This window comes from Danio aesculapii, chromosome 13 (assembly GCF_903798145.1).
Source record: "Danio aesculapii chromosome 13, fDanAes4.1, whole genome shotgun sequence".
In the NCBI taxonomy this organism is placed as follows: domain Eukaryota; kingdom Metazoa; phylum Chordata; class Actinopteri; order Cypriniformes; family Danionidae; genus Danio; species Danio aesculapii.
Genome location: NC_079447.1, coordinates 53240192 through 53262524, shown reverse-complemented (window position 1 = coordinate 53262524; position 22333 = coordinate 53240192). Strand labels below are relative to the sequence as shown.

Below are 22333 nucleotides of genomic sequence, written 5' to 3'. Positions count from 1 at the left end.
CACAGTTTTAATTAAAAACAGCTGCTCATCGCGATGTTGCTTTACCTGTTGTGTCCTGATCGTAATCACTGACAAATCCATTAACGATCGTTTTCAGTTGGTTTTGGACAGTATTTTACTATATACAGCGTTATATTGAAGTTTATTTGATGTTATATATTTATTCAATCAAATGATTACAGAACCACGAACTCATGTTCTGTCACTAGTTTAAATGATTAATTGAATCGACTCATTTGAGTGAATGATTCGCCAATCTGCACTACGTCATACAAGCACAAGGAGTTAATTTAAGTGACCTAAATTTCATAAATACAATTGTAAAAATAATTTGTTTACTCTTTTTCATCGAAAAAAGTAAAACAAAGGCATATCAGAAGTGAGTTGTGAGTTTTAGAGCTGTTAGTACTAACTGAATCATCGGATGTGTCACAGGAATCGGTTGATTCAGTAACTCATTCTTTAGGTTATTTACTGGTTATTTGTCGACACCTGTTGGTTGTAAGTTCATATTTTAAACGGATATAAAACATACTTTTATAAAACGTTAATCGTATTTAAAATAAATAAATGTGGATTTAATTGTTTTGGCATTGTCCTCTCACCTCAGTAATACAGGCTGTGAGTAATTTATGGAAAATATCACAATGTTTTCGAACCATACAATAGTAAAGCGCTTGTTATGGCGATAAACTACAGTTGTTATGGTAACACACAAATGAATAAAAATCAGGGACTAAGCTGAAGGAAAGTTAATGAATGAATTAATGAATTAATTAATCTACATCACAGCGAGGTTCTGCCATGTTTGTGGACTCAAGCAGGAGCGCACAATGTAAACCAATGCAAATCCCCACAGAAAAGGCCACCCATTTTGGACAACTATAATGGACAAACATATACCTGTATATATATATATATATATATATATATATATATATATAGCTTGAAATATGCACTCCATAATATTCTGTCTCCAGCCATTTGAATCAGACTTCCGTGTCTTTAATACCCAGAATACATTATGCTTACAACACATTCCCATTCTCTAAAGTAATTATAACCCAATAATGTAGTTTTCTACCACTGTAGGGTATAAATAGTTTCCAACATTCTTCAACACATCTTTTGTGTTAAACAGAAGGAATAAACTCAAACTGGTTCAGAACAATGAGTGAATGATGACAAATGTTAATTGTTTGTGTGAACTGCCCCTTTAATTTAATGCAAGCCGTTTTTAAAGACCAAGTAATGGAAGTGTCCATCGTGAAACTTCCAAACATTTGGTATTTTTGAAAACCCCTAAATGTGCTCTGTAAAGAATATATAGATTTAAAACTGTGACTCGTACAGTCTCGGAGAAATTCACTATAATTTAATATCAACAGTGAAAATAGGGGATTTTCTCGCTGTGTTTGCACATCTTCACCGCCGGGTGTCCTCAGAGAGCGCTTCATTATCCTCCAGCGCATCAGGTGGTTCAGCTGATTAAAGTTTCTTGAAGCTTATATTTTCCCATTAGCTTACTTTCATCGTTGTATTGTACATTATTAAACATTACACATGTATGTGGCACAAAAACAAGAAGATTTTGTAAGCGTAGAAGTGAGAGAAAGAGCCGCCATCTTGTCCCGTTTTTCCAGCGGCAGGGAAGAGGTAGATGGGATACAGCTGCGGATACTTACATCAGTATAGCATAATATTTGTGACACTGTACTGCAACAATTAATATTTTTACATTATTGTGAGGGTTGGGGTAGGCGTAGCCGTTTAGAAAATACTACATAATGGGTAATTTAATAAATAATATGACTAATGCTCGGTATAATCACTGTTTTTGCAATACTGTGATAGTTGGGTTTAAGGTCGGGCTAGGGGTAGACATTAATAAAATACAATTTAATGGGTAATTTAATAAAAAATGTAAATAATTCTCGTTAACTTCCGGCAGCTGCTGTATCCCGTCTAGCAGCAATCCAGGGAAGAGTCTCCGTGTGACGTCACTCGCCTCTCAGCAACAGGCGTCCTCCTTCCGACAGCGGAGAATCAGAGAAAAACAACGAGGATAAATAAATCATCTTCATAATATTCTTATTATTAATCTTATCGAGCACATTAAACATATAATAAAACACTCGTCGATATTCGTCATCTGTCGACAGACCAAAACTCTGGCGGAAGGAAAGTTTGGGAAGGCCTCTGACGTCACAGTTTCGGGACTTGTTTTGTTTCACACAAGAATGGCGTTATTTTGATTAACATTTTGTTAAATAACTTCACTAAACCAGTGAAAAGTCCTGTATTATAACTCCTGTTGACGTTTTCCGGAGCGACGCGAAGATGATGCCGGTGAGTGATGATGGTTTGTTGACGGATGAGTTACTCGTTTGTAGAATACGTAATATTGATTGTTATATTAATTGTGTAAAAGTCAGAATCAGGTTTTGCTTATTTAATATTTAATGTGCAGTGTTTAAGTGTAATTTTGCCAGTTTCTCATGCTTGTGAGTTTTGTATTTACGTTTGATTAATGATCATCGATACTCGAAGATCTCAGACAGGAACGTGTGTACAGTACTATAATATTGAGGTGAATTTGGTTTTATATTTGCACATTCGGACTTTCTTCTTAGTAATATCATTTCAGAGAAGAAATTCTAAATGGCTAAAGCATATTAGCAGCCAGTGACTAATAAAGTAAATGTTCAGTCAATTAAATAGTGCTAATGTTGTATTGAAATCTCAAATGCTCATTTGACTAGAGACCTGATTACTGCTACTGTTCTTTACAATCTAGGCAATTTCATTTTAAGTTTGTATCGATAATCAAATGCTATCTATCTATCTATCTATCTATCTATCTATCTATCTATCTATCTATCTATCTATCTATCTATCTATCTATCTATCTGTCCATCTGTCTATCTATCTATCTTATCTATCTATCTATCTGTCTATCTGTCTATCTATCTATCTGTCTATCCGTCTATCTAGTCGATAAACAGGTCCAGTAATTCATTTTTTGTGTGCTTTTTTCCATAATAAATCAAACAACATACATAAATAAATAAATAACATTTAAAAATACCAGATAACCTTTACAATGAATTGCATTTTGAGTTTTGGTTGACACAGCAGGTGCCTTATATAATACATCCACTAGAAGACAGAAATATTACTTCACAGTTTGTATTGTACACTAATAGCAATCAAAATATTTCCATCTTATTCATGATAAAATTGAAATAAATATTAAAAAATGTAATGAATACGTGTGTATATTAACAAACATATACATGAGTAAATAAATAGAGTATATGACAGGTTCTGCGTAAGTCTGCTGAGTTTGCTGTGGGCACAGAATCAGATTTCATGAGGGTCTGATGGTGCTGTACAATAAACACATCGGCCCGCAACTGATCAGGTTGTTTCATATACTTTATAGGAAATTACTACTCCATGAGTGACCTTCACAATATAATGACTGTATGAATTTAATCAGAATATTTCTCTCTGCAAAAAAATACATTTCTTAGAGTTGTTGTCCTGTTTTTAGTCCAAATATCCAAAAAACTCTTAAATCAAGCAGCATTTTCTAGAAAAGTTTTAAAAAAAGGCATTGTTTTTTTACAGATAATAAGTTAAAACAAGTCTTTAAGGGGTTTTTATTCTAAAATTGACTTTTTATCACTAGTTTCTCATGAGATATTTCATATTGTGCATTAGCACAGGTTAATGGAAACCCAGCTTAAAGGTCTGCTGAAGTGCTTGGAAATGTGCCGTTTTATTTCATGTTTGATGTTTTTATTTCATGTTTGTGAATCCAAATAAAAGTGTGTGTGTGTGTGTGTGTGTGTGTGTGTGTGTGTGTGTGTGTGTGTGTGTGTTTAAACGAGTGTAAGGATGTATGTAAGCTTTGTACACTTGTCATTTTGTTAACTGACTTCCTATTCTTATGAATCCAAGTAAAAGCATGTATGTGTGTGTGTGTGTGTGTGTTCAGAAAGCAAAACTGCCTGGTTTCCTGTGAGGGTTGGGTTTAGGTGTAGGATGGGGTTAGAGTAATACAAAATACAGTTTGTACAGTAAATAAACATTGGAAACCTATTTAATGTCCCCACAATTCACAAAAACAAATGTACGTTTGTGTGTGTGTGTGCGCAGATGTTCTTGACGGTGTACCTCAGCAATAATGACCAGCACTTCAGCGAGGTGCCGATCACTGCAGAGACGGTGTGTGCAGACGTGCTGCAGCTCTGCCGAGAGCCGGGAGAAAACAGCAGCTGCTATCTGAGTGAAGTGTGGAGAGGATCAGGTCAGAAACACCACAGCAAAACACGAACACCCGCTTCAGCAACACACTGCAAAACAGCCTTTTCTGCCTTATGATGATGATACACAGGGCAACTTTTTGGGCAATTTTGCAGAGCGGTGTTTCTTAGCTATTTTTCTATCAAGAATGGGTAACAATATTGTATATGTAACCCATTCTCTTAAATAGTTACCCTGTGTCTCACCTGGTTGCCCTTTAATGGCATCATTTCCCAAAGATGCCTAGCAACATTTCTCAAAACGTTTCCCTTTGTATCATCAGCATTATAGTTTTTCTCTTGTATTTAGTCCAGATATATATAGTCCTGTTTCATAAATAATGTGTCAAAATGAAGTGAGTTTTTCCTTAAAACAAGCTAAATAATCTGCTGACGGGGGAAGAGAGATAATGTCATGTCCAAAAGGAAAAACTAGATTATTTCTGTTCCCCCATTGGCAGATTATTTTGCTTGTTTTAAGGAAAAACTCACTTCATTTTGACTCATTATTTATGAAAACAACACTATATGTTGTGCTTGTCTAGAAAATGCTTCTTGATTTAAGAGTTTTTAGATATCTGCATTAAAAGCAAGGCATTTTTTTTGCAGTGTATTGGCAGGAAACGTGTTTTCTCAGTTAAATCTGTGTGTGTAAATCTGTGTGTTGTGTGTTTTCAGAGCGAGTGGTTGGTGAGAATGAGAAGATGATGGATCTGCTGTTGCAGTGGGGTCAGCAGCGGCCCGAGGTTCACTTCTTTCTGCGGCATGGAAGAGCAGCCAGCCAACCCACAGGTGTTTACTGCTTTAGTTACTGCTGGGGAAATACAGGGAAACCGTCAGTACGTTTACATGGAGAGCAGTGTTGGGGGATATACAGAATTATCAGATCACCATACAGTATATTGTCCCCTTGTGAGATTGCCGATACACTATACTAGTGTTATATTTACTTATTTTCCCATTTATTTATCAATTTCCAAATGTATTTAACAAGCTTTCAACTGATATTTAACCGTTTTAATCATCTACTTAATTTTTATCATGCTTTATCTTAATAATAATAATAATGATAATAATAGTTATTTCATTTCTAAAATAAAATTAAACATGTAATTGGTCTACATTAAGGCAAAACAAGCTGAATAATATCTTTAAAATTGTCATAGGCCTCAGCTTTTTGTGATATTTTTGCCTATCGTTGATGCATGATACTATTGTCAGTCTGCACAACCCTAATGCACACCAATACTCTGATTTTAATATGATTAAGACAATACTCTGATTATGAGTCGACCATGTAAACAGATTGTCTTGTCAAATATTGTCTTGTTTTCAGAAATAGGTCAAAATGAAGTGAGTTTTTCCTTAAAACAAGCAAAATAATCTGCCAATGGGGAACAGAAATAATCAAATTTTCACTTTTATATTAGATTTAAATGTATGTAATATTACATAAGTTCTATCAGACTTTTCACACCCCAGAGCAACTAGAACAAGTGGAACTGAGCATTATTGAATGTGAATTGTTTTTAACCTGACAAAGGAGCTTCCCCTGGTATAGGACATGTCAGAATGTTCAGTGAAGTTTGTGCATATGTGCAAGGACCAGATATTATAAATGGTCAGTGACAACTTGGCATTACCTCATGTATGTGTGCTGCTTATAAAATCTAATGTACAGTTTTGTTGTCATGCCAACCCTAACCAGGGTATTTTGATTTCCAAACCATTCTGTCATTTTTTTCCACCATGGTTATTTGTATTGGGATCGGTTGATATCCTGCAGTAACAAGTAGTGTGTGTGTGTATGTGTGTGTGTGTGTTCAGACTCCAGGACTCAGAAGAGGAACGGTGTTAAGAAACCCGCAGACAGACGCCTGGAGAACGGGGTGTGTTTGACTGTTGTTTTCTGTTGAAACATAATCCAGCTGTTCAGTGATGAGCTCCTGCATATCAGACTGTAAATATGAGAGGAATGCAGGCTGGAGGAACAGGAGGTGCACAGACTGAGCAGAGTGTGTGTGTGTCTGTCTGTGTGTGTGTGTGTGTGTGTTCAGGTGAGCGGGCCGTGGATGGACATGACTCTAGCAGAGCTGCAGGATATGGCATCTCGACAGCAGCATCAGATCGACTCTCAGCAGCAGCTGCTGGCCACAAAGGTACAAGAGAAACTCAGAAAACACCACTGAAGGAGGAGAGAGAGAGATATTAATAAAGTCCCGTTCTGGAATAAAGAATAATAAATTAATAAATAAATATATATATGTATATGTATCTATATATATGTATATATCTATATGGGCTGGACAATGAAACGGACACACCTAGTTTTAGCGCACAACAATGCATTGCAGTCTTTGAAGCAGAACTGTGCTGTTCCTCTGCTGATGTAACCTTCATACCTGTGTGTGTGTGTCCTGCAGGAGCAGCGTCTGCGTTACCTCCAGCAGCAGGAGCAGAGGCAGGCCCAGAGCTCCTCGGAGCAGAAGAAGCTCCATCAGCTGCGGGAGACGCTGGAGCAGCAGGAGGCGCAGCTGAAGATGGTGCGCGCCCTCAAGGGGCAGGTGGAGCAGAAGAGACTCAGCAACGGGAAACTGGGTGAGCGGAAAGCTGCAGATCCACACTGCAAAACACACTCTTCTTACTTCGAGCTCGTGTCCCGTCTCTAGTCCAAATATCTACGAACTCTAAAATCAAGAAGCATTTTTTTAGACAAGCAAAAATATAGTCTTGTTTTCATAAATAATGAGTGTTTACTGTAATTGTGTTTGCTGTAGTTGAGCAAGTGGAGCAGATGAATAATCTCCTCCATCAGAAGCAGAAGGAGCTGGTGGTGGCTGTTTCTAAAGTGGAGGAGCTGAGCAAACAGCTGGAGACGCTGAAGAGCGGACAGATGGATGCCATGAACAGTAACCACAGCTCTGTGGCCGAGCTGGACCGACTCTACAGGGAGCTGCAGGTAAAACTCCACTCCACAGGAGGGCCGTCGAAAAAAGTTTCGAATACCGTATTTTCCGCACTATAAGGCGCACCGGATTATAAGACGCAGTCTCAATTACGGGGTCTATTTCTGTACTTAACCCATACATAAGGCGCACCGTATTATAAGGCGCACGCTAAAATACACTGTCTGCAAAAAAAGGTAATGGAAGCAAAACAGTTAACATAGTTTAGTTGAACTTTATTGTACTATTTAACAATACACTCACATTATTTTTTTAATCAGTCTTCTCCCACAAATCCATCAAAGTCCTCATCTTCTGTGTCTGAATTGAACAGCTGGGCAGTTTCGTCATCAAACACGCCGGGTTCTCTCTCATCATTGTCTGAGTCAGTCTCATTGCCGGGTGGCTGTTCAGCAATGATGCCGGCTTTTGCGAAAGCTCGGACAACAGTTAAAGCAGACACCTTAGCCCAGGCATCCACAATCCATTCACATATGGTGGCGTAACTCGCCCGGAGCTGCCTACCAGTCTTAGTAAAAGTGTGTTCGCCGTCTGTCATCCATTGCTCCCACGCAGCTCGCAACTTCACTTTAAACGCCCTGTTTACACCAATATCCAGCGGTTGGAGTTCTTTTGTTAGTTTTCCCGGGAAATGCTCCGACAGCCAATCAAGTGGAGCGCTTTCCGAAATCACACAACAACATTTTTACAGATTTTTGAACTCTGTGCACACATAAAGCGCACCGGATTATTAGGCGCACGGCCGTTTTATAACAAAATTTAAGGCTTTTAGGTGCGCCTTATAGTGCGGAAAATACGGTAATCGTCAAATTGAAGAAAAAGCATATTTGAACGCAAAAACCGTGCATTCCAATTTGTGGTGTTTCAATAGGCACACAAGACACGATGATGACATAACTGACTACATTAGGTTTTGTTATCTTATTCTGCGTTCCTGACACAGTCAGAGGTGGTGATTTCAGCAGTGAAATGTTCCACTTTTGACCTCAGTGTGATCCAGTCAATTGTGCATCTTATTTACAATTTCGAAGGTTTCATCAAATTGAAAAAATGCACATTTAAATGTAAAAAAACATTGCATTTGTGGTTAAATGATATTTTATTTAAGAACAGTTTGAAAGGTTATGCACTTTAAAAAGTGTTGGTAGTTTAATTTCAATCAAATATTTTTTCTGCGTATTCTGCTGCATTTGCACCCTCTTGTGGGCACAACAGACAATACAGTACTTTTGTCCTGTAACCATGAAGTATGGCCTTTAGATATAAATATAATTTGAGTTTTGCTTCTATTTAAGAAGGAAATTTGAGTGTAGGTGTTCAGCCATATTGACAGCCCTACTCCACAGATCCCCTGTGTTTGTTCATCAGATGCGGAAAAACCTGAACGTGGAGCAGAACGCTAAACTGCAGCAGCAGCGCGAGAACCTGAACAAGAGGAACCAGGAGGTGGCTAACATGGACAAACGCGTCAGTGAGCTGCGAGAGCGCTTGTGGAAGAAGAAAGCTGCTCTACAACAGAAGGAGAACCTTCCTGTGAGTGCTTACAAGCTGATGTTTTAACTTGAGTTCCTCACTGTCTAATCTAAGGTTTATCAGCAGCTGTTTTATATGCCTGAAGGGTTTATTCTGCAATAACAACCAGCTGGATGTAGATTATCCTGGTTATTACATTGTTACTAGCCACAAACATTATATATAACTGTTAGTGAATTATACCTTTATTTATTTATTTATATATGTATTTTTGTGTGTATATATATTTATATATATATGTATATATATGTATGTGTATATATGTATGTATATATATATTTATATGTATATATATGTATGTATATATATATGTATATACACATTACGTTTACGCAACCCTGGAAAAGTCATGTGATTGGCTGTCACCCTTTGTGAAGCGTAGATGTAATAGTTTTTAATTCTCAGTGAATATAGCCCATTTATTATGGTGCATTTAAACAAACTGTTTAATTAATATTTTACTACAGAGATCTGTGATGAGTGAACTCATTTATGCCGAGCACTCTATATGCTGAAGTATATTTCATATTGTTTTAGTTTTTCCCAGATTGTCTCCTGATGTAGTTTCTGTTGTTTCCAGCTTCCTCCAGACGGCCAGGCGCCTCCGCAGACAGCCGGGTCCCGCGTGGCAGCGGTCGGCCCTTATATTCAGTCCTCCACGATGCCCAGGGCTCCTGACAGACACGACCTGCCCATCAAACGCAATTACCCAGAATGCACAGCGACCGCAGGACAGCAGGACAGGAGCGCTCAGCCTGGCGCAGGTCTGAAGATCTCTAATGTACAACCCATGCTGATGAGGAGCTAATTATTCATTACTTAGTTGATGACAGCATGGTCATTAGCAGCGACACAATGCTGCTGAATGGGATCTGCTGTTTGTTGAGTCAGAGGTGCTCAAAACAAGTGATTAAGGAACAGTACAGATGTTTTTCTTTGATAAATAGGCTCATTTTTCACCTCCTCTAGAGTTTTACCATTGTTGAATACATTTAGCCAATCTCTGGGTCTGGCGGGAGCACTTTTAGCTTAGCTTAGCATAGATCATTGAATCAAATTAGACCATTAGCATTTCACTCAAAAATTACCGAAGATTTTCTATTTTTTTTTTATTTATTGTTTAAAGCTTGACTCGTCTGTAGTTACATCGTGTATTAAGGTCGACGGAAATTAATAGTTGCTATTTTGTAGGCCGTAGAGAATGCTCTGATTGGTTATTCGAAACAAAAATTAAAGTGATGTACACTAGTAAACCATTAAAGTCCAGAAGGAACACAAAGAATCTGGCTGTAATGTCGCTGCATTTCTCAAATATTTACAAGTTTCCCTTTGTTGATTGAGAAAGCAAACTATACTGCTCCCTGGTGGTGCAGAAACAAAGATACTCTCAAGCAAAGGCAGAACACGCGCTCTTGTTCTAGCCGGCTTTCTTCTGTTTGATGTGTTCATGTCCAGCTTTTTGGTCCAGAAAAACACAGTTGGTTTTCGTAGGCGCAAGTTCTTTGTTGATGGCTTAATGTGCCTTTAGCTTAAGAGATTATTATTAAAAATGTGGCATTTCAGTTACTCGTTTCCCATGAGATACTTCATAATGTGCATTAAAACAGGATGATGGAAACTCAGCTTAAAGGTCTCGTGAAGTGTTTGAAATGTGCATTTTTTTAAATTTAATGTTTGACACTCTTAACTGAGACATTTAGAGGGCGGGGCCTTGAGTAGCTCCTCCCCTTAAAAAAACAGCCAATAGCATTTTGTTTTCTCTGCCAGTGAGAGTGGTTGAGCTCAACCGCATCAAATGAACAGCCAATGAGAAGAAAGGGGCAGGGTATGTCAGATACTAGAGAGCTTTTGATTGGTTAGAAGATCTGATGAGAAACTGAAGTGTGAGGTGACGTAAATAAAACTGTTGATTCGAGGAGAGGAGGAGAATCTACAAGCTTTAGATGTTTATTTTAGTTTTATATTATCTAATAGTGAATTTTGTCACTGTTTTAGATTATAGATATCCTAAAAACTAACAATGCGGATACTAACATCTAAAAAAAACTGCGTCCTTTAACTGTGTTGTTATCATCAGAATAATCCTGAAACCTCATTTTGCAGGTCTGCACTCAGGAAAAGCGTCCTCAAGGCTGGTGAACTGGGCGAATGCGAAATCTGGCAATAATCATGTGACATCCAGCCTGCCACGCATGGTGAGCCAGGCATCGAAAAGCCAAGGTCAGTTTCTACACTTGCACCACTGGATGAACCGTGAGCTGGTTGGAGATGTATTCAGATATGTGACGAGTCAAATCACTTGAGATGCATTCATTCATTTTCAATCCCATTTGCATTTAAAGCGACAGTCACCAAAACGCCACAATTAGGATTAAAGTTGTGAAAACAAAATCATGAATTGAATTGATTCATGAATCTTTACATCTTTACTGTCCGCTTCTGGATGCAGATAACACAGACGTGCAAAAACGAGACCCGCGGGTGCGTCCTGTCTCCATGTTTGAGTCCACTGAACTGCCTGCAGCCGCTCTGAGGAAAAACCAGAGCAGTGAAGACCTGGTGAGAGACGCACAGGTAGAGCTTCACCGCACACACACACACACACACACACACACACACACACACACACACACACACACACACATTCGTCATGCACTAGCAGACTGGAAAAGTTATGATTTATGGTGTTTTAATGTTGAGTCCCTCATTCTCTACTGAATCTGCATTTATTTGATCATAAATACAGTAAAAACCATGATCAACGAGCAGCTCTGATCTGCATTTGTGCTGAAAACGATTTTGTGCTGCTGCTTTTATTTATTTATGTTTTTGGCGTCCCAATTTGCATACTATCCATCCTAAATAGTCTTGGAAAATAGAATTAGTGTGTCCCAAATCATTTCATGTTAAAATGAGTTTTCCAAAGTTACCCAATGCTGTACTGTTTCTGGCGGAAACTCGTACTGCAGATTTGTGCTAATGCTAACTGCTAATATTGCCCACAATACATTGCACATTGGATCTGAATTCAGTTAGAGTTACAAACATTGGTAAAAAAACTACAAACATGGAGCACTCATGAGCGATTGGTAAGTGGAGAGGCTTTTGGTAAATAATTGTTATCTGGACATATAATATAATATCTAAACCCAATGGAAGATATTTTTTCATGAACTGAGAATCATCTTGACCATCAGTGAATACGTTCAAATCCATGAACTTACATCCACTTTCATATGCATCTGCTTTTCAGTCACGCCACTAGTTTTAACAGTTTGTCGTCGTCTTGTGAATAAATAATGCGGAGGGTTGTAAATGTTTTATTCAGCCAATTTTGTCTTTCAACCTTTCCGTTTTTGACTGTTTGGTGCCATCTAGTGTCTGAATAATGGTTAGTGTATACTTCATCAGTTGTTTTAACTGCAGATCTAGGCTAGCTTTTAACAGCAGATGGCGCTGTAGGCTTGTTTTAACAGCAGATGGCGCTATAGGCTAGTTTATAACAGCAGATGGCGCTATAGGCTAGTTTTAACAGCAGATGGTGCTCTAGTATAGTTTATAACAGCAGATGGTGCTCTACGCTAGTTTATAACAGCAGATGGCGCCATAGGCTAGTTTTAACAGCAGATGGTGCTCTAGGCTAGTTTATAACAGCAGATGGCGCTATAGGCTAGTTTTTACAGCAGATGGCGCTGTAGGCTAGTTTTAACAGTAGATGCATTCTAGGCTAGTTTTTAACAGCCAAAGAATAATGCGTCGGTTAGTGTATACTCCATCAGCTGTATTCGTTTCTGTCAGCTTTGTGTTTAATTAAAGAATTAATTAACAATCACGGCTCAGAACAATGATTTGTCAAATTTTTACATTTTGTATCAAGTAGCCGTATAATAAGCAGGATAAAGTACATCCAGGATGGTTGTTTTCACAGAATAAATCCTTTTGTCTTCTACAACTGTGCTCCTCTTCACATCGGGCTGCTGATAAACATGTCAGGCTTTATTCTGAGATAACAACCTCCTGGATGCACTTTATGCATAACATCCTCCAGATTATGATTTATTTTTCTTGCACACAGAGCACTGTGAAGACCACAGTCAAGGTTCCACCTCCAGTTCCATCTAAACCTAAACAGGCCAACCTGCCATCAGGAGGGCTGATGGGATACGGGAAGAACACCGGCACCTACCCCGGGAAAAGTGCATCCCCGCAGCCGCCTGCTGGTCTCCAATATGGCACTCTACCCTCCAAACTGGAGGCTCCACCAGCGGCCACGGTGCACCCGTTCAGCCCCGATCCCCCTGGAGCCAAAGACTCGGGTGGGCAGATGCTGCTGAAGCCACAGACCGTGACCGCCAGCTCCATCTACTCCATGTACACACAGCAGCCCAGTGGTGGGAAAGCAGCACAGCAGAGCATTCAGGGCGCGCTCAGTCGAGCACAGACTCGCACCGGACAGTTCATCAGCGGTGAGGGAGCACGCTTTATATTCTCCAAATCTAATGTTCTCCAATCTGCAGGGTTCTGCCAGAGTAAAGGCTCAATTAGGTGCTAAGTTCTATGCTAGTTTATAACAGTAGACAGAGCTCTAGGCTAGTGTATAACAGCAGATGGCGCTTTAGGCTAGTTTATAACAGCAGACGGCACTATAAGCTAGTTTATAACAGCAGATGGCGCTCTAGGCTTGTTTAAAATAGCAGATGGCGCTCTAGGCTAGTTTATAACAGTAGATTGCGCTCTAGGCTAGTTTATAACAGCAGATGGCGCTCTAGGCTAGTTTATAACAGTAGATTGCGCTCTAGGCTAGTTTATAACAGCAGATGGCGCTCTAGGCTAGTTTATAACAGCAGATGGCACTCTAGGCTAGTTTATAACAGCAGACGGCGCTCTAGGCTAGTTTATAACAGTAGATTGCGCTCTAGGCTAGTTTATAACAGCAGATGGCACTCTAGGCTAGTTTATAACAGCAGATGGCACTCTAGGCTAGTTTATAACAGCAGATGGCGCTCTAGGCTAGTTTTTAACAGCAGATGGCGCTCTAGGCTAGTTTATAACAGCAGATGGCGCTCTAGGCTAGTTTATAACAGCAGATGGCGCTCTAGGCTAGTTTTTAACAGCAGATGGTGCTCTAGGCTAGTTTATAACAGCAGATGGTGCTCTAGGCTAGTTTATAACAGTAGATTGCGCTCTAGGCTAGTTCCACTCATAATATTTAAATTTGGGATGAACAATTCCTTGATGAATTCATTATACTTTTCAAGCATTTCTCCTATATTGCAGCTTGTTTTTCAATCTTGTGACAGATATTGATCAGCTGACAGTGCATTTTTTTCTCCTGATGTCCCTTTAGTTTACGGTAAGCCAGTGACATCCTCAGGCCAGCCATCTCAAACCCCACACCCTGAGAACCCCTACCTGGACTCTCCCAGTGTCCCCGAAACCCTGACTGACCACAGCCCCTCAGAGCCCACTTCAGAAACCCCGGAAACAGAGCGCATTCCCAGACCCCTCAGTCCCACCAAACTGCTGCCCTTCATCTCCAACCCGTACCGCCACCAGAGCGACCTGGACCTGGAGGCGCTTCGGAAGAAACTCTACAATGCACCACGGCCCCTGAAGAAACGCAGCTCCATCACAGAGCCTGAGGGCCCCGGAGGCCCCAACATCCAAAAACTGCTGTATCAGAAGACCACTCTGGCGGCGATGGAGACGGTGAGTCCTCCTGGAGAAGAGGAGAAGGAGACACTAGCAGAACCACAGGAATACGATGCAGAAACCCTTGAAGTGCCTGAAGAAACACTTCCTGAATTTCCTATCGCTCCTGAAGTGGAAGCAGAAGACGTTCCTCCGCCACCACCTCCTCATCCGGCCCCGAAAATTGATGCATCCATTATTATCCCACCGCCACAGCCGGAGAGCCCTCCACCTCCACCGCCTCCTGACAGCTTCATGGAGGATTTCCCACCGTATCCTCCACCTCCATATCCCAGCGGTGCTGAGCAGGACAATCCAGACGACACCTTCAACATGAAGCCGCCAGAGGTCACCGGACAGGTTCCCTTCCCACCTGTAAGAACTTAAATTTGTTGAACAGAAGGTGGTGCTCTAGGCTAGTTTATAACAGTAGATGGCGCTGTAGACTAGTGTTTGATTGCGCTCTAGGCTAGTTTTTAACAGTAAACACTGTAGGCTATTTTAATAATAGCAGACGGTGTTCCAGGTTAGTTTTTGACAAAAAACATCGCTCAAGGCTAGTGTTTAACAGTAGACTGCTCTCTAGGCTATTTTATAACAGCAGATGGCACTCTTGGCAGTTTTTAACAGTAGATGACGCTTTAGGGCATTTTATGACAAAAACATCACTCTAGGCTAGTTTATAACAGCAGATGGCGCTCTAGGCTAGTTTATAACAGCAGATGGCGCTCTAGGCTAGTTTATAACAGCAGATGGCGCTCTAGGCTAGTTATAACAGCAGACAGCACTCTAGGCTAGTTTATGACAGCACTCTAGGCTAGTTTATAACAGCAGATGGTGCTCTAGACTAGTTTATAACAGCAGACGGTGCTCTAGGCTAGTTTGTAACAGCAGATGGCGCTCTAGGCTAGTTTGTAACAGCAGATGGCCCTCTAGGCTAGTTTATAAGAGCAGATGGCGCTCTAGGCTAGTTTATAACAGCAGATGGCGCTCTAGGCTAGTTTGTAACAGCAGATGGCGCTCTAGGCTAGTTTGTAACAGCAGATGGCGCTCTAGGCTAGTTTATAACAGCAGATGGCGCTCTAGGCTTGTTTATAACAGCAGATAGCACTCTAGGCTAGTTTATAACAGCAGATGGCGCTCTAGGCTAGTTTATAACAGCAGATGGCACTCTAGGCTAGTTTATAACAGCAGATGGCGCTCTAGGCTAGTTTATAACAGCAGATGGCGCTCTAGGCTAGTTTATAACAGCAGATGGCGCTGTAGTCTAGTTTATAACAGCAGATGGCGCTCTAGGCTTGTTTATAACAGCAGATAGCACTCTAGGCTAGTTTATAACAGCAGATGGCGCTCTAGGCTAGTTTATAACAGCAGATGGCGCTCTAGGCTAGTTTATAACAGCAGACGGCACTCTAGGCTTGTTTATAACAGCAGACGGCGCTCTAGGCTAGTTTATAACAGCAGATGGCGCTCTAGCCCAGTTTATAACAGCAGATGGCGCTCTAGGCTAGTTTAACAGCAGACGGTGCTCTAGGCTTGTTTATAACAGCAGATGGCACTCTAGGCTAGTTTATAACAGCATATGGCATCTAGGCTAGTTTATAACAGCAGATGGTGCTCTAGGCTAGTTTATAACAGCAGATGGCGCTCTAGGCTAGTTTATAACAGCAGATGGCGCTCTAGGCTAGTTTATAACAGCAGATGGCGCTCTAGGCTAGTTTATAACAGCAGATGGCGCTCTAGGCTAGTTTATAACAACAGAAGGTCGCTCTAGGCTAGTTTATAACAGCAGACGGTGCTCAAGGCTAGTTTATAACAGCAGACGGCGCTCTAGGCTAGTTTATAACAGCAGATGGCGCTCTAGGCTAGTTTATACCAGCAGACTGTGCTCTAGGCTGTTTTTAACACCAGATGGTGCTCTAGGTTTGTATATAACAGCAGATGGCGTTTTAGGCTAGTGTTTAATGTCAGATGGCGCTCCAGGCTACTTTTAATAATAAGATCTCTTCAGCATTTGCTGACTCATGAACTTTAAGCGGTGTAATGTAAACCTTTCCTAACTCTATTAATGATTATTTAGGTGTACAAGTAGTGTGTAAGCAATTGTAGATGAGCAGAGTAAGACTGTTAGTAAAGCACACAGCGCCATCTGTTGGTAAAAACTAACCTCAGAATCCATTCAAGAGAGAATCGCAATGCATTTGGGAAAATCTCAGAATCTGCAGAATCATTTTTCTATTCACAAAGCATTGATTTAATATCGCAGCCTTCATTTTGATATGTGACTATAATCTGTCTGTGTTTGGTGTTTAGGGCAAGAGGACAAACCTGCGTAAATCTGGATCTGAGCGCATCGATCACAGCATGCGGGTGCGCTTCAATCCCCTGGCTCTCCTACTGGACTCGTCGCTGGAGGGAGAGTTTGATCTGGTGCAGAGGGTCATATATGAGGAAAGAGTCTTTTCACTGTTAAAACTTCAGAGTGTGTGTGTGTGTGTGTGTGTGTGTGTGTGTGTGTGTATGTGTGTGTGTGTAGACTATGCATGAGATGATAACCGGTTTAAAAAAAACTAAATCTGAAAATTCCTAAATCAAGAATCATTGTCTAGACATGCAAAAAATATAGTCTTGTTTTTAGTAATAATAATTAAATATTAAAGTGAGTTTTTCCTTAAAACAAGCTAAATAATCTGACAATGGGGTAAAGAAAATCATCCAGTGTTTCCTTTTGACATAAGATTATTTTCTTCCCCCATTGTCAGATTATTTAGCTTGATTTAAGGAAAAACTCACTTCATTTTCAATTATTATTACTAAAAACAAGACTATATTTTGTGCTCGTCTATAAAATGATTCTTGATTTAAGAGTTTATAGATATTTGGACTAGAAACAAGACAATTCTAAATCAGGAAAGCATTATTTATGTTTGTTTTCTTGAACAGGTTGAGGATCCGAGTCAGCCGAATGACGAAGGCATCACTGCGCTCCATAATGCAGTGTGTGCTGGTCACACAGAGATCGTCAAATTCCTGGTTCAGTTTGGAGTCAATGTGAACGCAGCCGACAGTGACGGATGGTGAGCAGTGCTTTAACACACTGCAAAACACACAGGCTGTTTTATTCACATGATTCCGCTTCAGTAACTAATTGTAGACATGAGGTGCATCGCGAATCGCATACTTATGCACTAATCTATGCCATTTTGTAGTTTAAATAGTGTAAGTAGTACATTCATTCATGCTGACAAATCTCGAAAGAAGAAGTGCTTTCTGAATATCTGGATGATGTACCTATTGGTTCAATAGGGAAGGGGAGGAGCTACTGGGGAAAGGGAGGAGTTGGTGGTGAAGTGGAGGGGCTACTGATGATGACCAGGTGGAGCTGCCAGTCAAGGGGAGGGGCTGATCAAAAACAAAGGGGAGGTTATAATGGAGAAGGAGAAGGAGAGGGCTTATCATAAGGAATGAGGTTATGATGATGAAGGGGAGGGGCTGGTGAGGAAGGGGAGTGGCTGATCATAATGAATGGGAGGAGCTAAAGAACAAGGGGAGGGGCTGATCATAAGGAACAGGAGGTTATAATAAAGAAAGGGAGGGGCTTATAAAGAAGCTGAGGTTATAATGGAGAAGAGGAGGGGCTGGTCATAAAGAAGGGGGGTTATGATGGAGATGGGGAGGCCATATCATTAAGAAGAGGAGGTTATGAAGAAGGGGAGGGGCTGATCATAAAGAATAAGGTTATGATGAAGGGGTGGGGCTGGTCATAAAGGATGGGAGGAGCTAATGGACAAGGGGAGGGTGTAATGGAGAAGTGGAGGAGCTTATCATAAAGAAGGGAAGGTTATAATGTAAAAGGGAGTGGCTAATCATAAAGAATGAGAGGAGGTAATGGACAAGGGGAGGGGCTGATTATAAATAAGGGAATGTCTGATGATGGGGAGGAGCTAATGTAGAAGGGGAGGAGCTGATGATGGAAAGGGGAGGGGTTATGTCTTGAAAGGAGTGTCTGCAAGTTAAGGGGAGGGGCTGTTGGGTGCCAAAGTTGGATGACTTTATTTATTTTGGATTGTGCAAGCATAGGTTTTATGCTTAATAATTAAACTTATCATAAATCCAGCTGAGGGCGAATACTGTTTTATATGAGTTTTTTGTTTAATATTTGTTTTATTAATTTGGTGACCGTCAATCTCACAGATTGAGTAACGTTTTAAATATCTGGTTATTGAAAGTGGTTAGTGGAAAGTGTAAACTGGTTCCTTTGTGACGACACTAAACTCACACACTACACAGCTGAGGGTATAAATGTCTAGTCTATAGGGTTTAATGAAGTTAGAGTTTAGATTAAGGGTCTGAGAATATAGCTGTCAGGGTCTAATTTAATCTGCAAGCATGTCGTGTCTACAGATTTCTTTAGTTGATTTTAGTTTGTACCGTCTTTGTTGTTGGTACTTTGTATGATTATTACATTACAGTCATTCAAGTAAGATCTGAACAGTTACATTTACATTCAACAGCAATTTTCCACTTGAGACAAGAGTTTAAATGTCTACTTTTATCAATGACTATCATGTTTGCATGAAAAAATGAAGCTACTACAAGGTTATAGTAAAAAATGACAAAATAAAGTATCTGTATCTGTGTGTGTGTGTGTGTGTGTGTGTGTGTGTGTGTGTGTGTGTGTGTGTGTGTGTGTGTGTGTGTGTGTCTGTGTGTGTTTCAGGACTCCTCTGCACTGCGCCGCGTCCTGTAATAATGTGCAGGTGTGTAAGTTCCTGGTGGAGTCTGGAGCGGCGGTGTTCGCCATGACCTACAGCGACATGCAGACGGCAGCCGATAAGTGTGAAGAGATGGAGGAGGGATACACTCAGTGCTCGCAGTTTCTCTACGGTAAGCATGGAAAGTCAATGGTTACAGGTTTCAATATCTTCTGAAGTGTTCAACAGAAGAAATTAAGGTTTGGAAACACTTGAGGGAAAATAAAGCGAGTCGATTTTCATTTTTGGGTGAACTACCCCTTTAATGGTAGCAGTAACTATAAAGGGAGGATTATAAAAGTAAACAAGCTCAAATGGTATTGAGTTGTCCTCATATATGCATTTTGCTTAAGTATTAGTTAATATTAAATGCACCTTCTGTTGAATTTATACCTGCATTTATTTACAAGAATACTTCACCCAAAACTGAAAATTCTGTCATCATTTACTTGCCATAATCATCTTCGAGTTTCTTTTTTCTGTTTATTACAAAAGAAGATGTTTTGAAGAATGCTGAAAACATGTAACCGTTGACCTTATATCACGTGTGTTGATTTCTCCCGGCAGGCGTACAGGAGAAGATGGGCATCATGAACCGCGGTGTGGTGTACGGGCTGTGGGATTACGAGGCGGCGCAGGAGGACGAGTGCTCATTCAGAGAGGGCGACTGCATGAGTGTGATCCGCCGAGAGGATGAGCTGGAGACCGACTGGTGGTGGGTGCGCAGCGGCGGCGGAGGAGGCAGTGGTGCGGAGGGATACGTGCCCAGAAACCTGCTTGGGGTGAGTGACACTTCCAACACACAGCATAAAGAACATAGCAAGAAAAGCATTGACGATATATCACAGTATCTGTAAATAAAGATAAACGTGTCAGAAACGTCACACACATCAAGTATTTAATAATTAACATGGTCACGTTTTCAGTCAATGATATATGGAGCTTTTTTGGATTCTCAGAAGCTGTGGAAAATAAAGATGTAAATCCGTGAGAAATATTACATATATTATTGTTTACAACTTTCTAAATAATCTTTAAACTTCTTTTCTTCTTCCTCCACAGCTGTATCCCAGAATTAAACTTCGCCAACGGAGTCTGGCTTAAGTGAACAAACACACACATTACACACACGCACAACGACCAGCTGATCAACACCACTAGTTAAAGACGCCTGTTTTTATATTCGATGTTACACTGATGTTTTTCTGTCTCTTATTTTATTTTTTAACCCTTGTGTGCTGTTCAGATTGACTCCCCTTTGGTGATGTTGGTGCTGTTTTTGCCTCATTGGCTTCCATTATAATCACATTTATTGATTGCAAAGCCATGACAGCAGATAATCATGCGTTCTTCACTGCTGCTGGTTTTCCTTTTGGGATTCAGATGGACAGTGTGTCATTTTTACTGTTGATCATCAGTTGTCAGTGTTAACCCTTTAGATCAGTCGTTCTTAAAGTATTTTCACCAAGTAACACCTCAGAAAAAATTGTCTCTCCAAATACCACAATAATGAACAGTATTAAAACACAGTAGCGTATCAGGCCTAATTAAGCTGCACAGTTAAAAAACGAGGCAGATTAATTCCTATTATTATGAATATTTATTATTGTCAGCCACTTTAAACATTATTAATAGTTTGAACTTTAACACTACACTGTGCTTACAGGTAAATAAATAAATATGTAAATAAATAAATAAATAATGTTTAATGTTTAAATTAAAATGTGCTTCTAAAAATAATTTTAAAAATGTCAAAATCAAAACCTGCAAATGTTCCTCAGACTTCATACATATCGGCTATATGTCATCATATTCATATATAAATTCTTTGATAAATGTTTAAATATATGATGCATGTATATATGACTTATTTGCATATCTTTGAAATCTAAACATTAACTTATATTATATATATATATATATATATATATATATATATATATATATATATATATATATATATATATATATATATATATATGTGAATTGGATTTATATATTTAAATTAGAAATTAGATTTGCTTACTGCATGTTAGAGTAGGCTATTTGTGTCAGAAAAGCAAGTCATTAAACCATACATGTCAGCATTGGGATATGCCCCAACGACCAGTACTAATATGCGGAGGAAATTAGCATCAAATGAAGGAATACGAAACAATTATTAGAAAATTGGAAATAAAATGAAAGGTTTAACCTATTAAAATCAATTTACTGATCACATTGGTGTTATCGAACGCGTTAAAGGGTCAAAAGTGTGTTCATTTTTTAATTTTTATTATTTAGCGAAGCCTGCGTACCACAGTTTGAGAACCACTGCTTTAGATTCACCTGTGCTGAAGAGTTTCTGGCTTTTATATGGAGTTCAGTGGAGTAAAGCAGCAGATTACAGTGTGTGTGTTTGTGCAGAAATACACTTACTGTGTTCTGACAGCTGAGGGGCACATCTTGAGTTTCTCAGACCCTGTTTACACTAATACGATTTAGTTTTAAAACGCGTACGTTTTACTACAGTCACGCCATCTGTCCACACTACCCTGGAGTTTTGGTGTTGAAGCGCTGCTGCCCCGTGTCCCCGCTAAATTGTCCGTAGTGTATGAGTGTGGGTGACTCTGTGTGTGGATGTTTCCCAGAGATGGGTTACGGCTGGAAGGGCATCCGCTGTGTAAAACATCTGCTGGATAAGTTGGCGGTTCATTCCGCTGTAGCAACCCCGGATTAATAAAGGGACTAAAGCCGAAAAGAAAATGAATGAATACAATATCAGAAGCCATCTGCTGCCTGTTACAGTGTGGTATATCAGTTGTGGGCTTTTTATCATCAGTTCATCTGAATATGAAACAGTTTTTAAGCTAGACTACAGCTCTATGCTAGCCTACTGTCCTGTTTTATGCTTATATTGGTTAGAGACATTAAAGCTGCTGTGACACAGATGTGGTCCAAATTAAAATGAAATGTAAAACCTTGCTGTTTTGATAAATGAGGTTTAATGAAGTGGAAGAGATGTCACACAGTTGTTAATAAACTTTTATTCTCTTCAATAAATAAATAAACTTTTCAAAATGTGCCTGACTTTATTCAC

At 39.8% G+C, this 22333-nt stretch overlaps 2 protein-coding genes across 3 annotated transcripts in view; both read left to right on the top strand.

The window, feature by feature from the left end:
* The first annotated feature begins 1989 nt into the window (after positions 1-1989).
* tp53bp2a (tumor protein p53 binding protein, 2a) lies at positions 1990-21173 on the top strand. 2 transcript variants are annotated; one of them, XM_056470561.1, is made up of 18 exons: positions 1990-2349; positions 4165-4315; positions 4989-5102; positions 6138-6199; positions 6368-6469; positions 6734-6908; positions 7088-7269; positions 8645-8809; positions 9390-9573; positions 10913-11029; positions 11259-11368; positions 12885-13275; positions 14157-14875; positions 16814-16952; positions 17445-17577; positions 19221-19387; positions 19822-20036; positions 20317-21173. In XM_056470561.1, the coding sequence occupies exons 1-18, from the start codon at positions 2341-2343 to the stop codon at positions 20356-20358; spliced, it is 3177 nt and encodes a 1058-aa protein (XP_056326536.1). In that variant the 5' UTR covers positions 1990-2340; the 3' UTR covers positions 20359-21173. The 2 variants fall into 2 exon arrangements, with proteins under 2 accessions (XP_056326536.1, XP_056326535.1); XM_056470560.1 differs by having other exon boundaries at positions 11259-11383.
* cutc (cutC copper transporter homolog (E. coli)) overlaps positions 6446-22333 on the top strand; it is a 34479-nt gene continuing 18591 nt past the window's right edge. Inside the window, exon 1 of the mRNA XM_056470570.1 lies at positions 6446-6451. The gene's annotated coding sequence lies outside the window, so the exon portion shown is untranslated. The remainder of the gene's footprint in view (positions 6452-22333) is intronic.

Excerpts from the sequence above, each read along its gene's own strand:
- tp53bp2a (XM_056470560.1), top strand. Across the intron at positions 6,470-6,733 it reads AGCAGCTGCTGGCCACAAAG|GAGCAGCGTCTGCGTTACCT; the intron begins GTACAAGAGAAA and ends TGTGTCCTGCAG. Across the intron at positions 8,810-9,389 it reads AACAGAAGGAGAACCTTCCT|CTTCCTCCAGACGGCCAGGC; the intron begins GTGAGTGCTTAC and ends TGTTGTTTCCAG.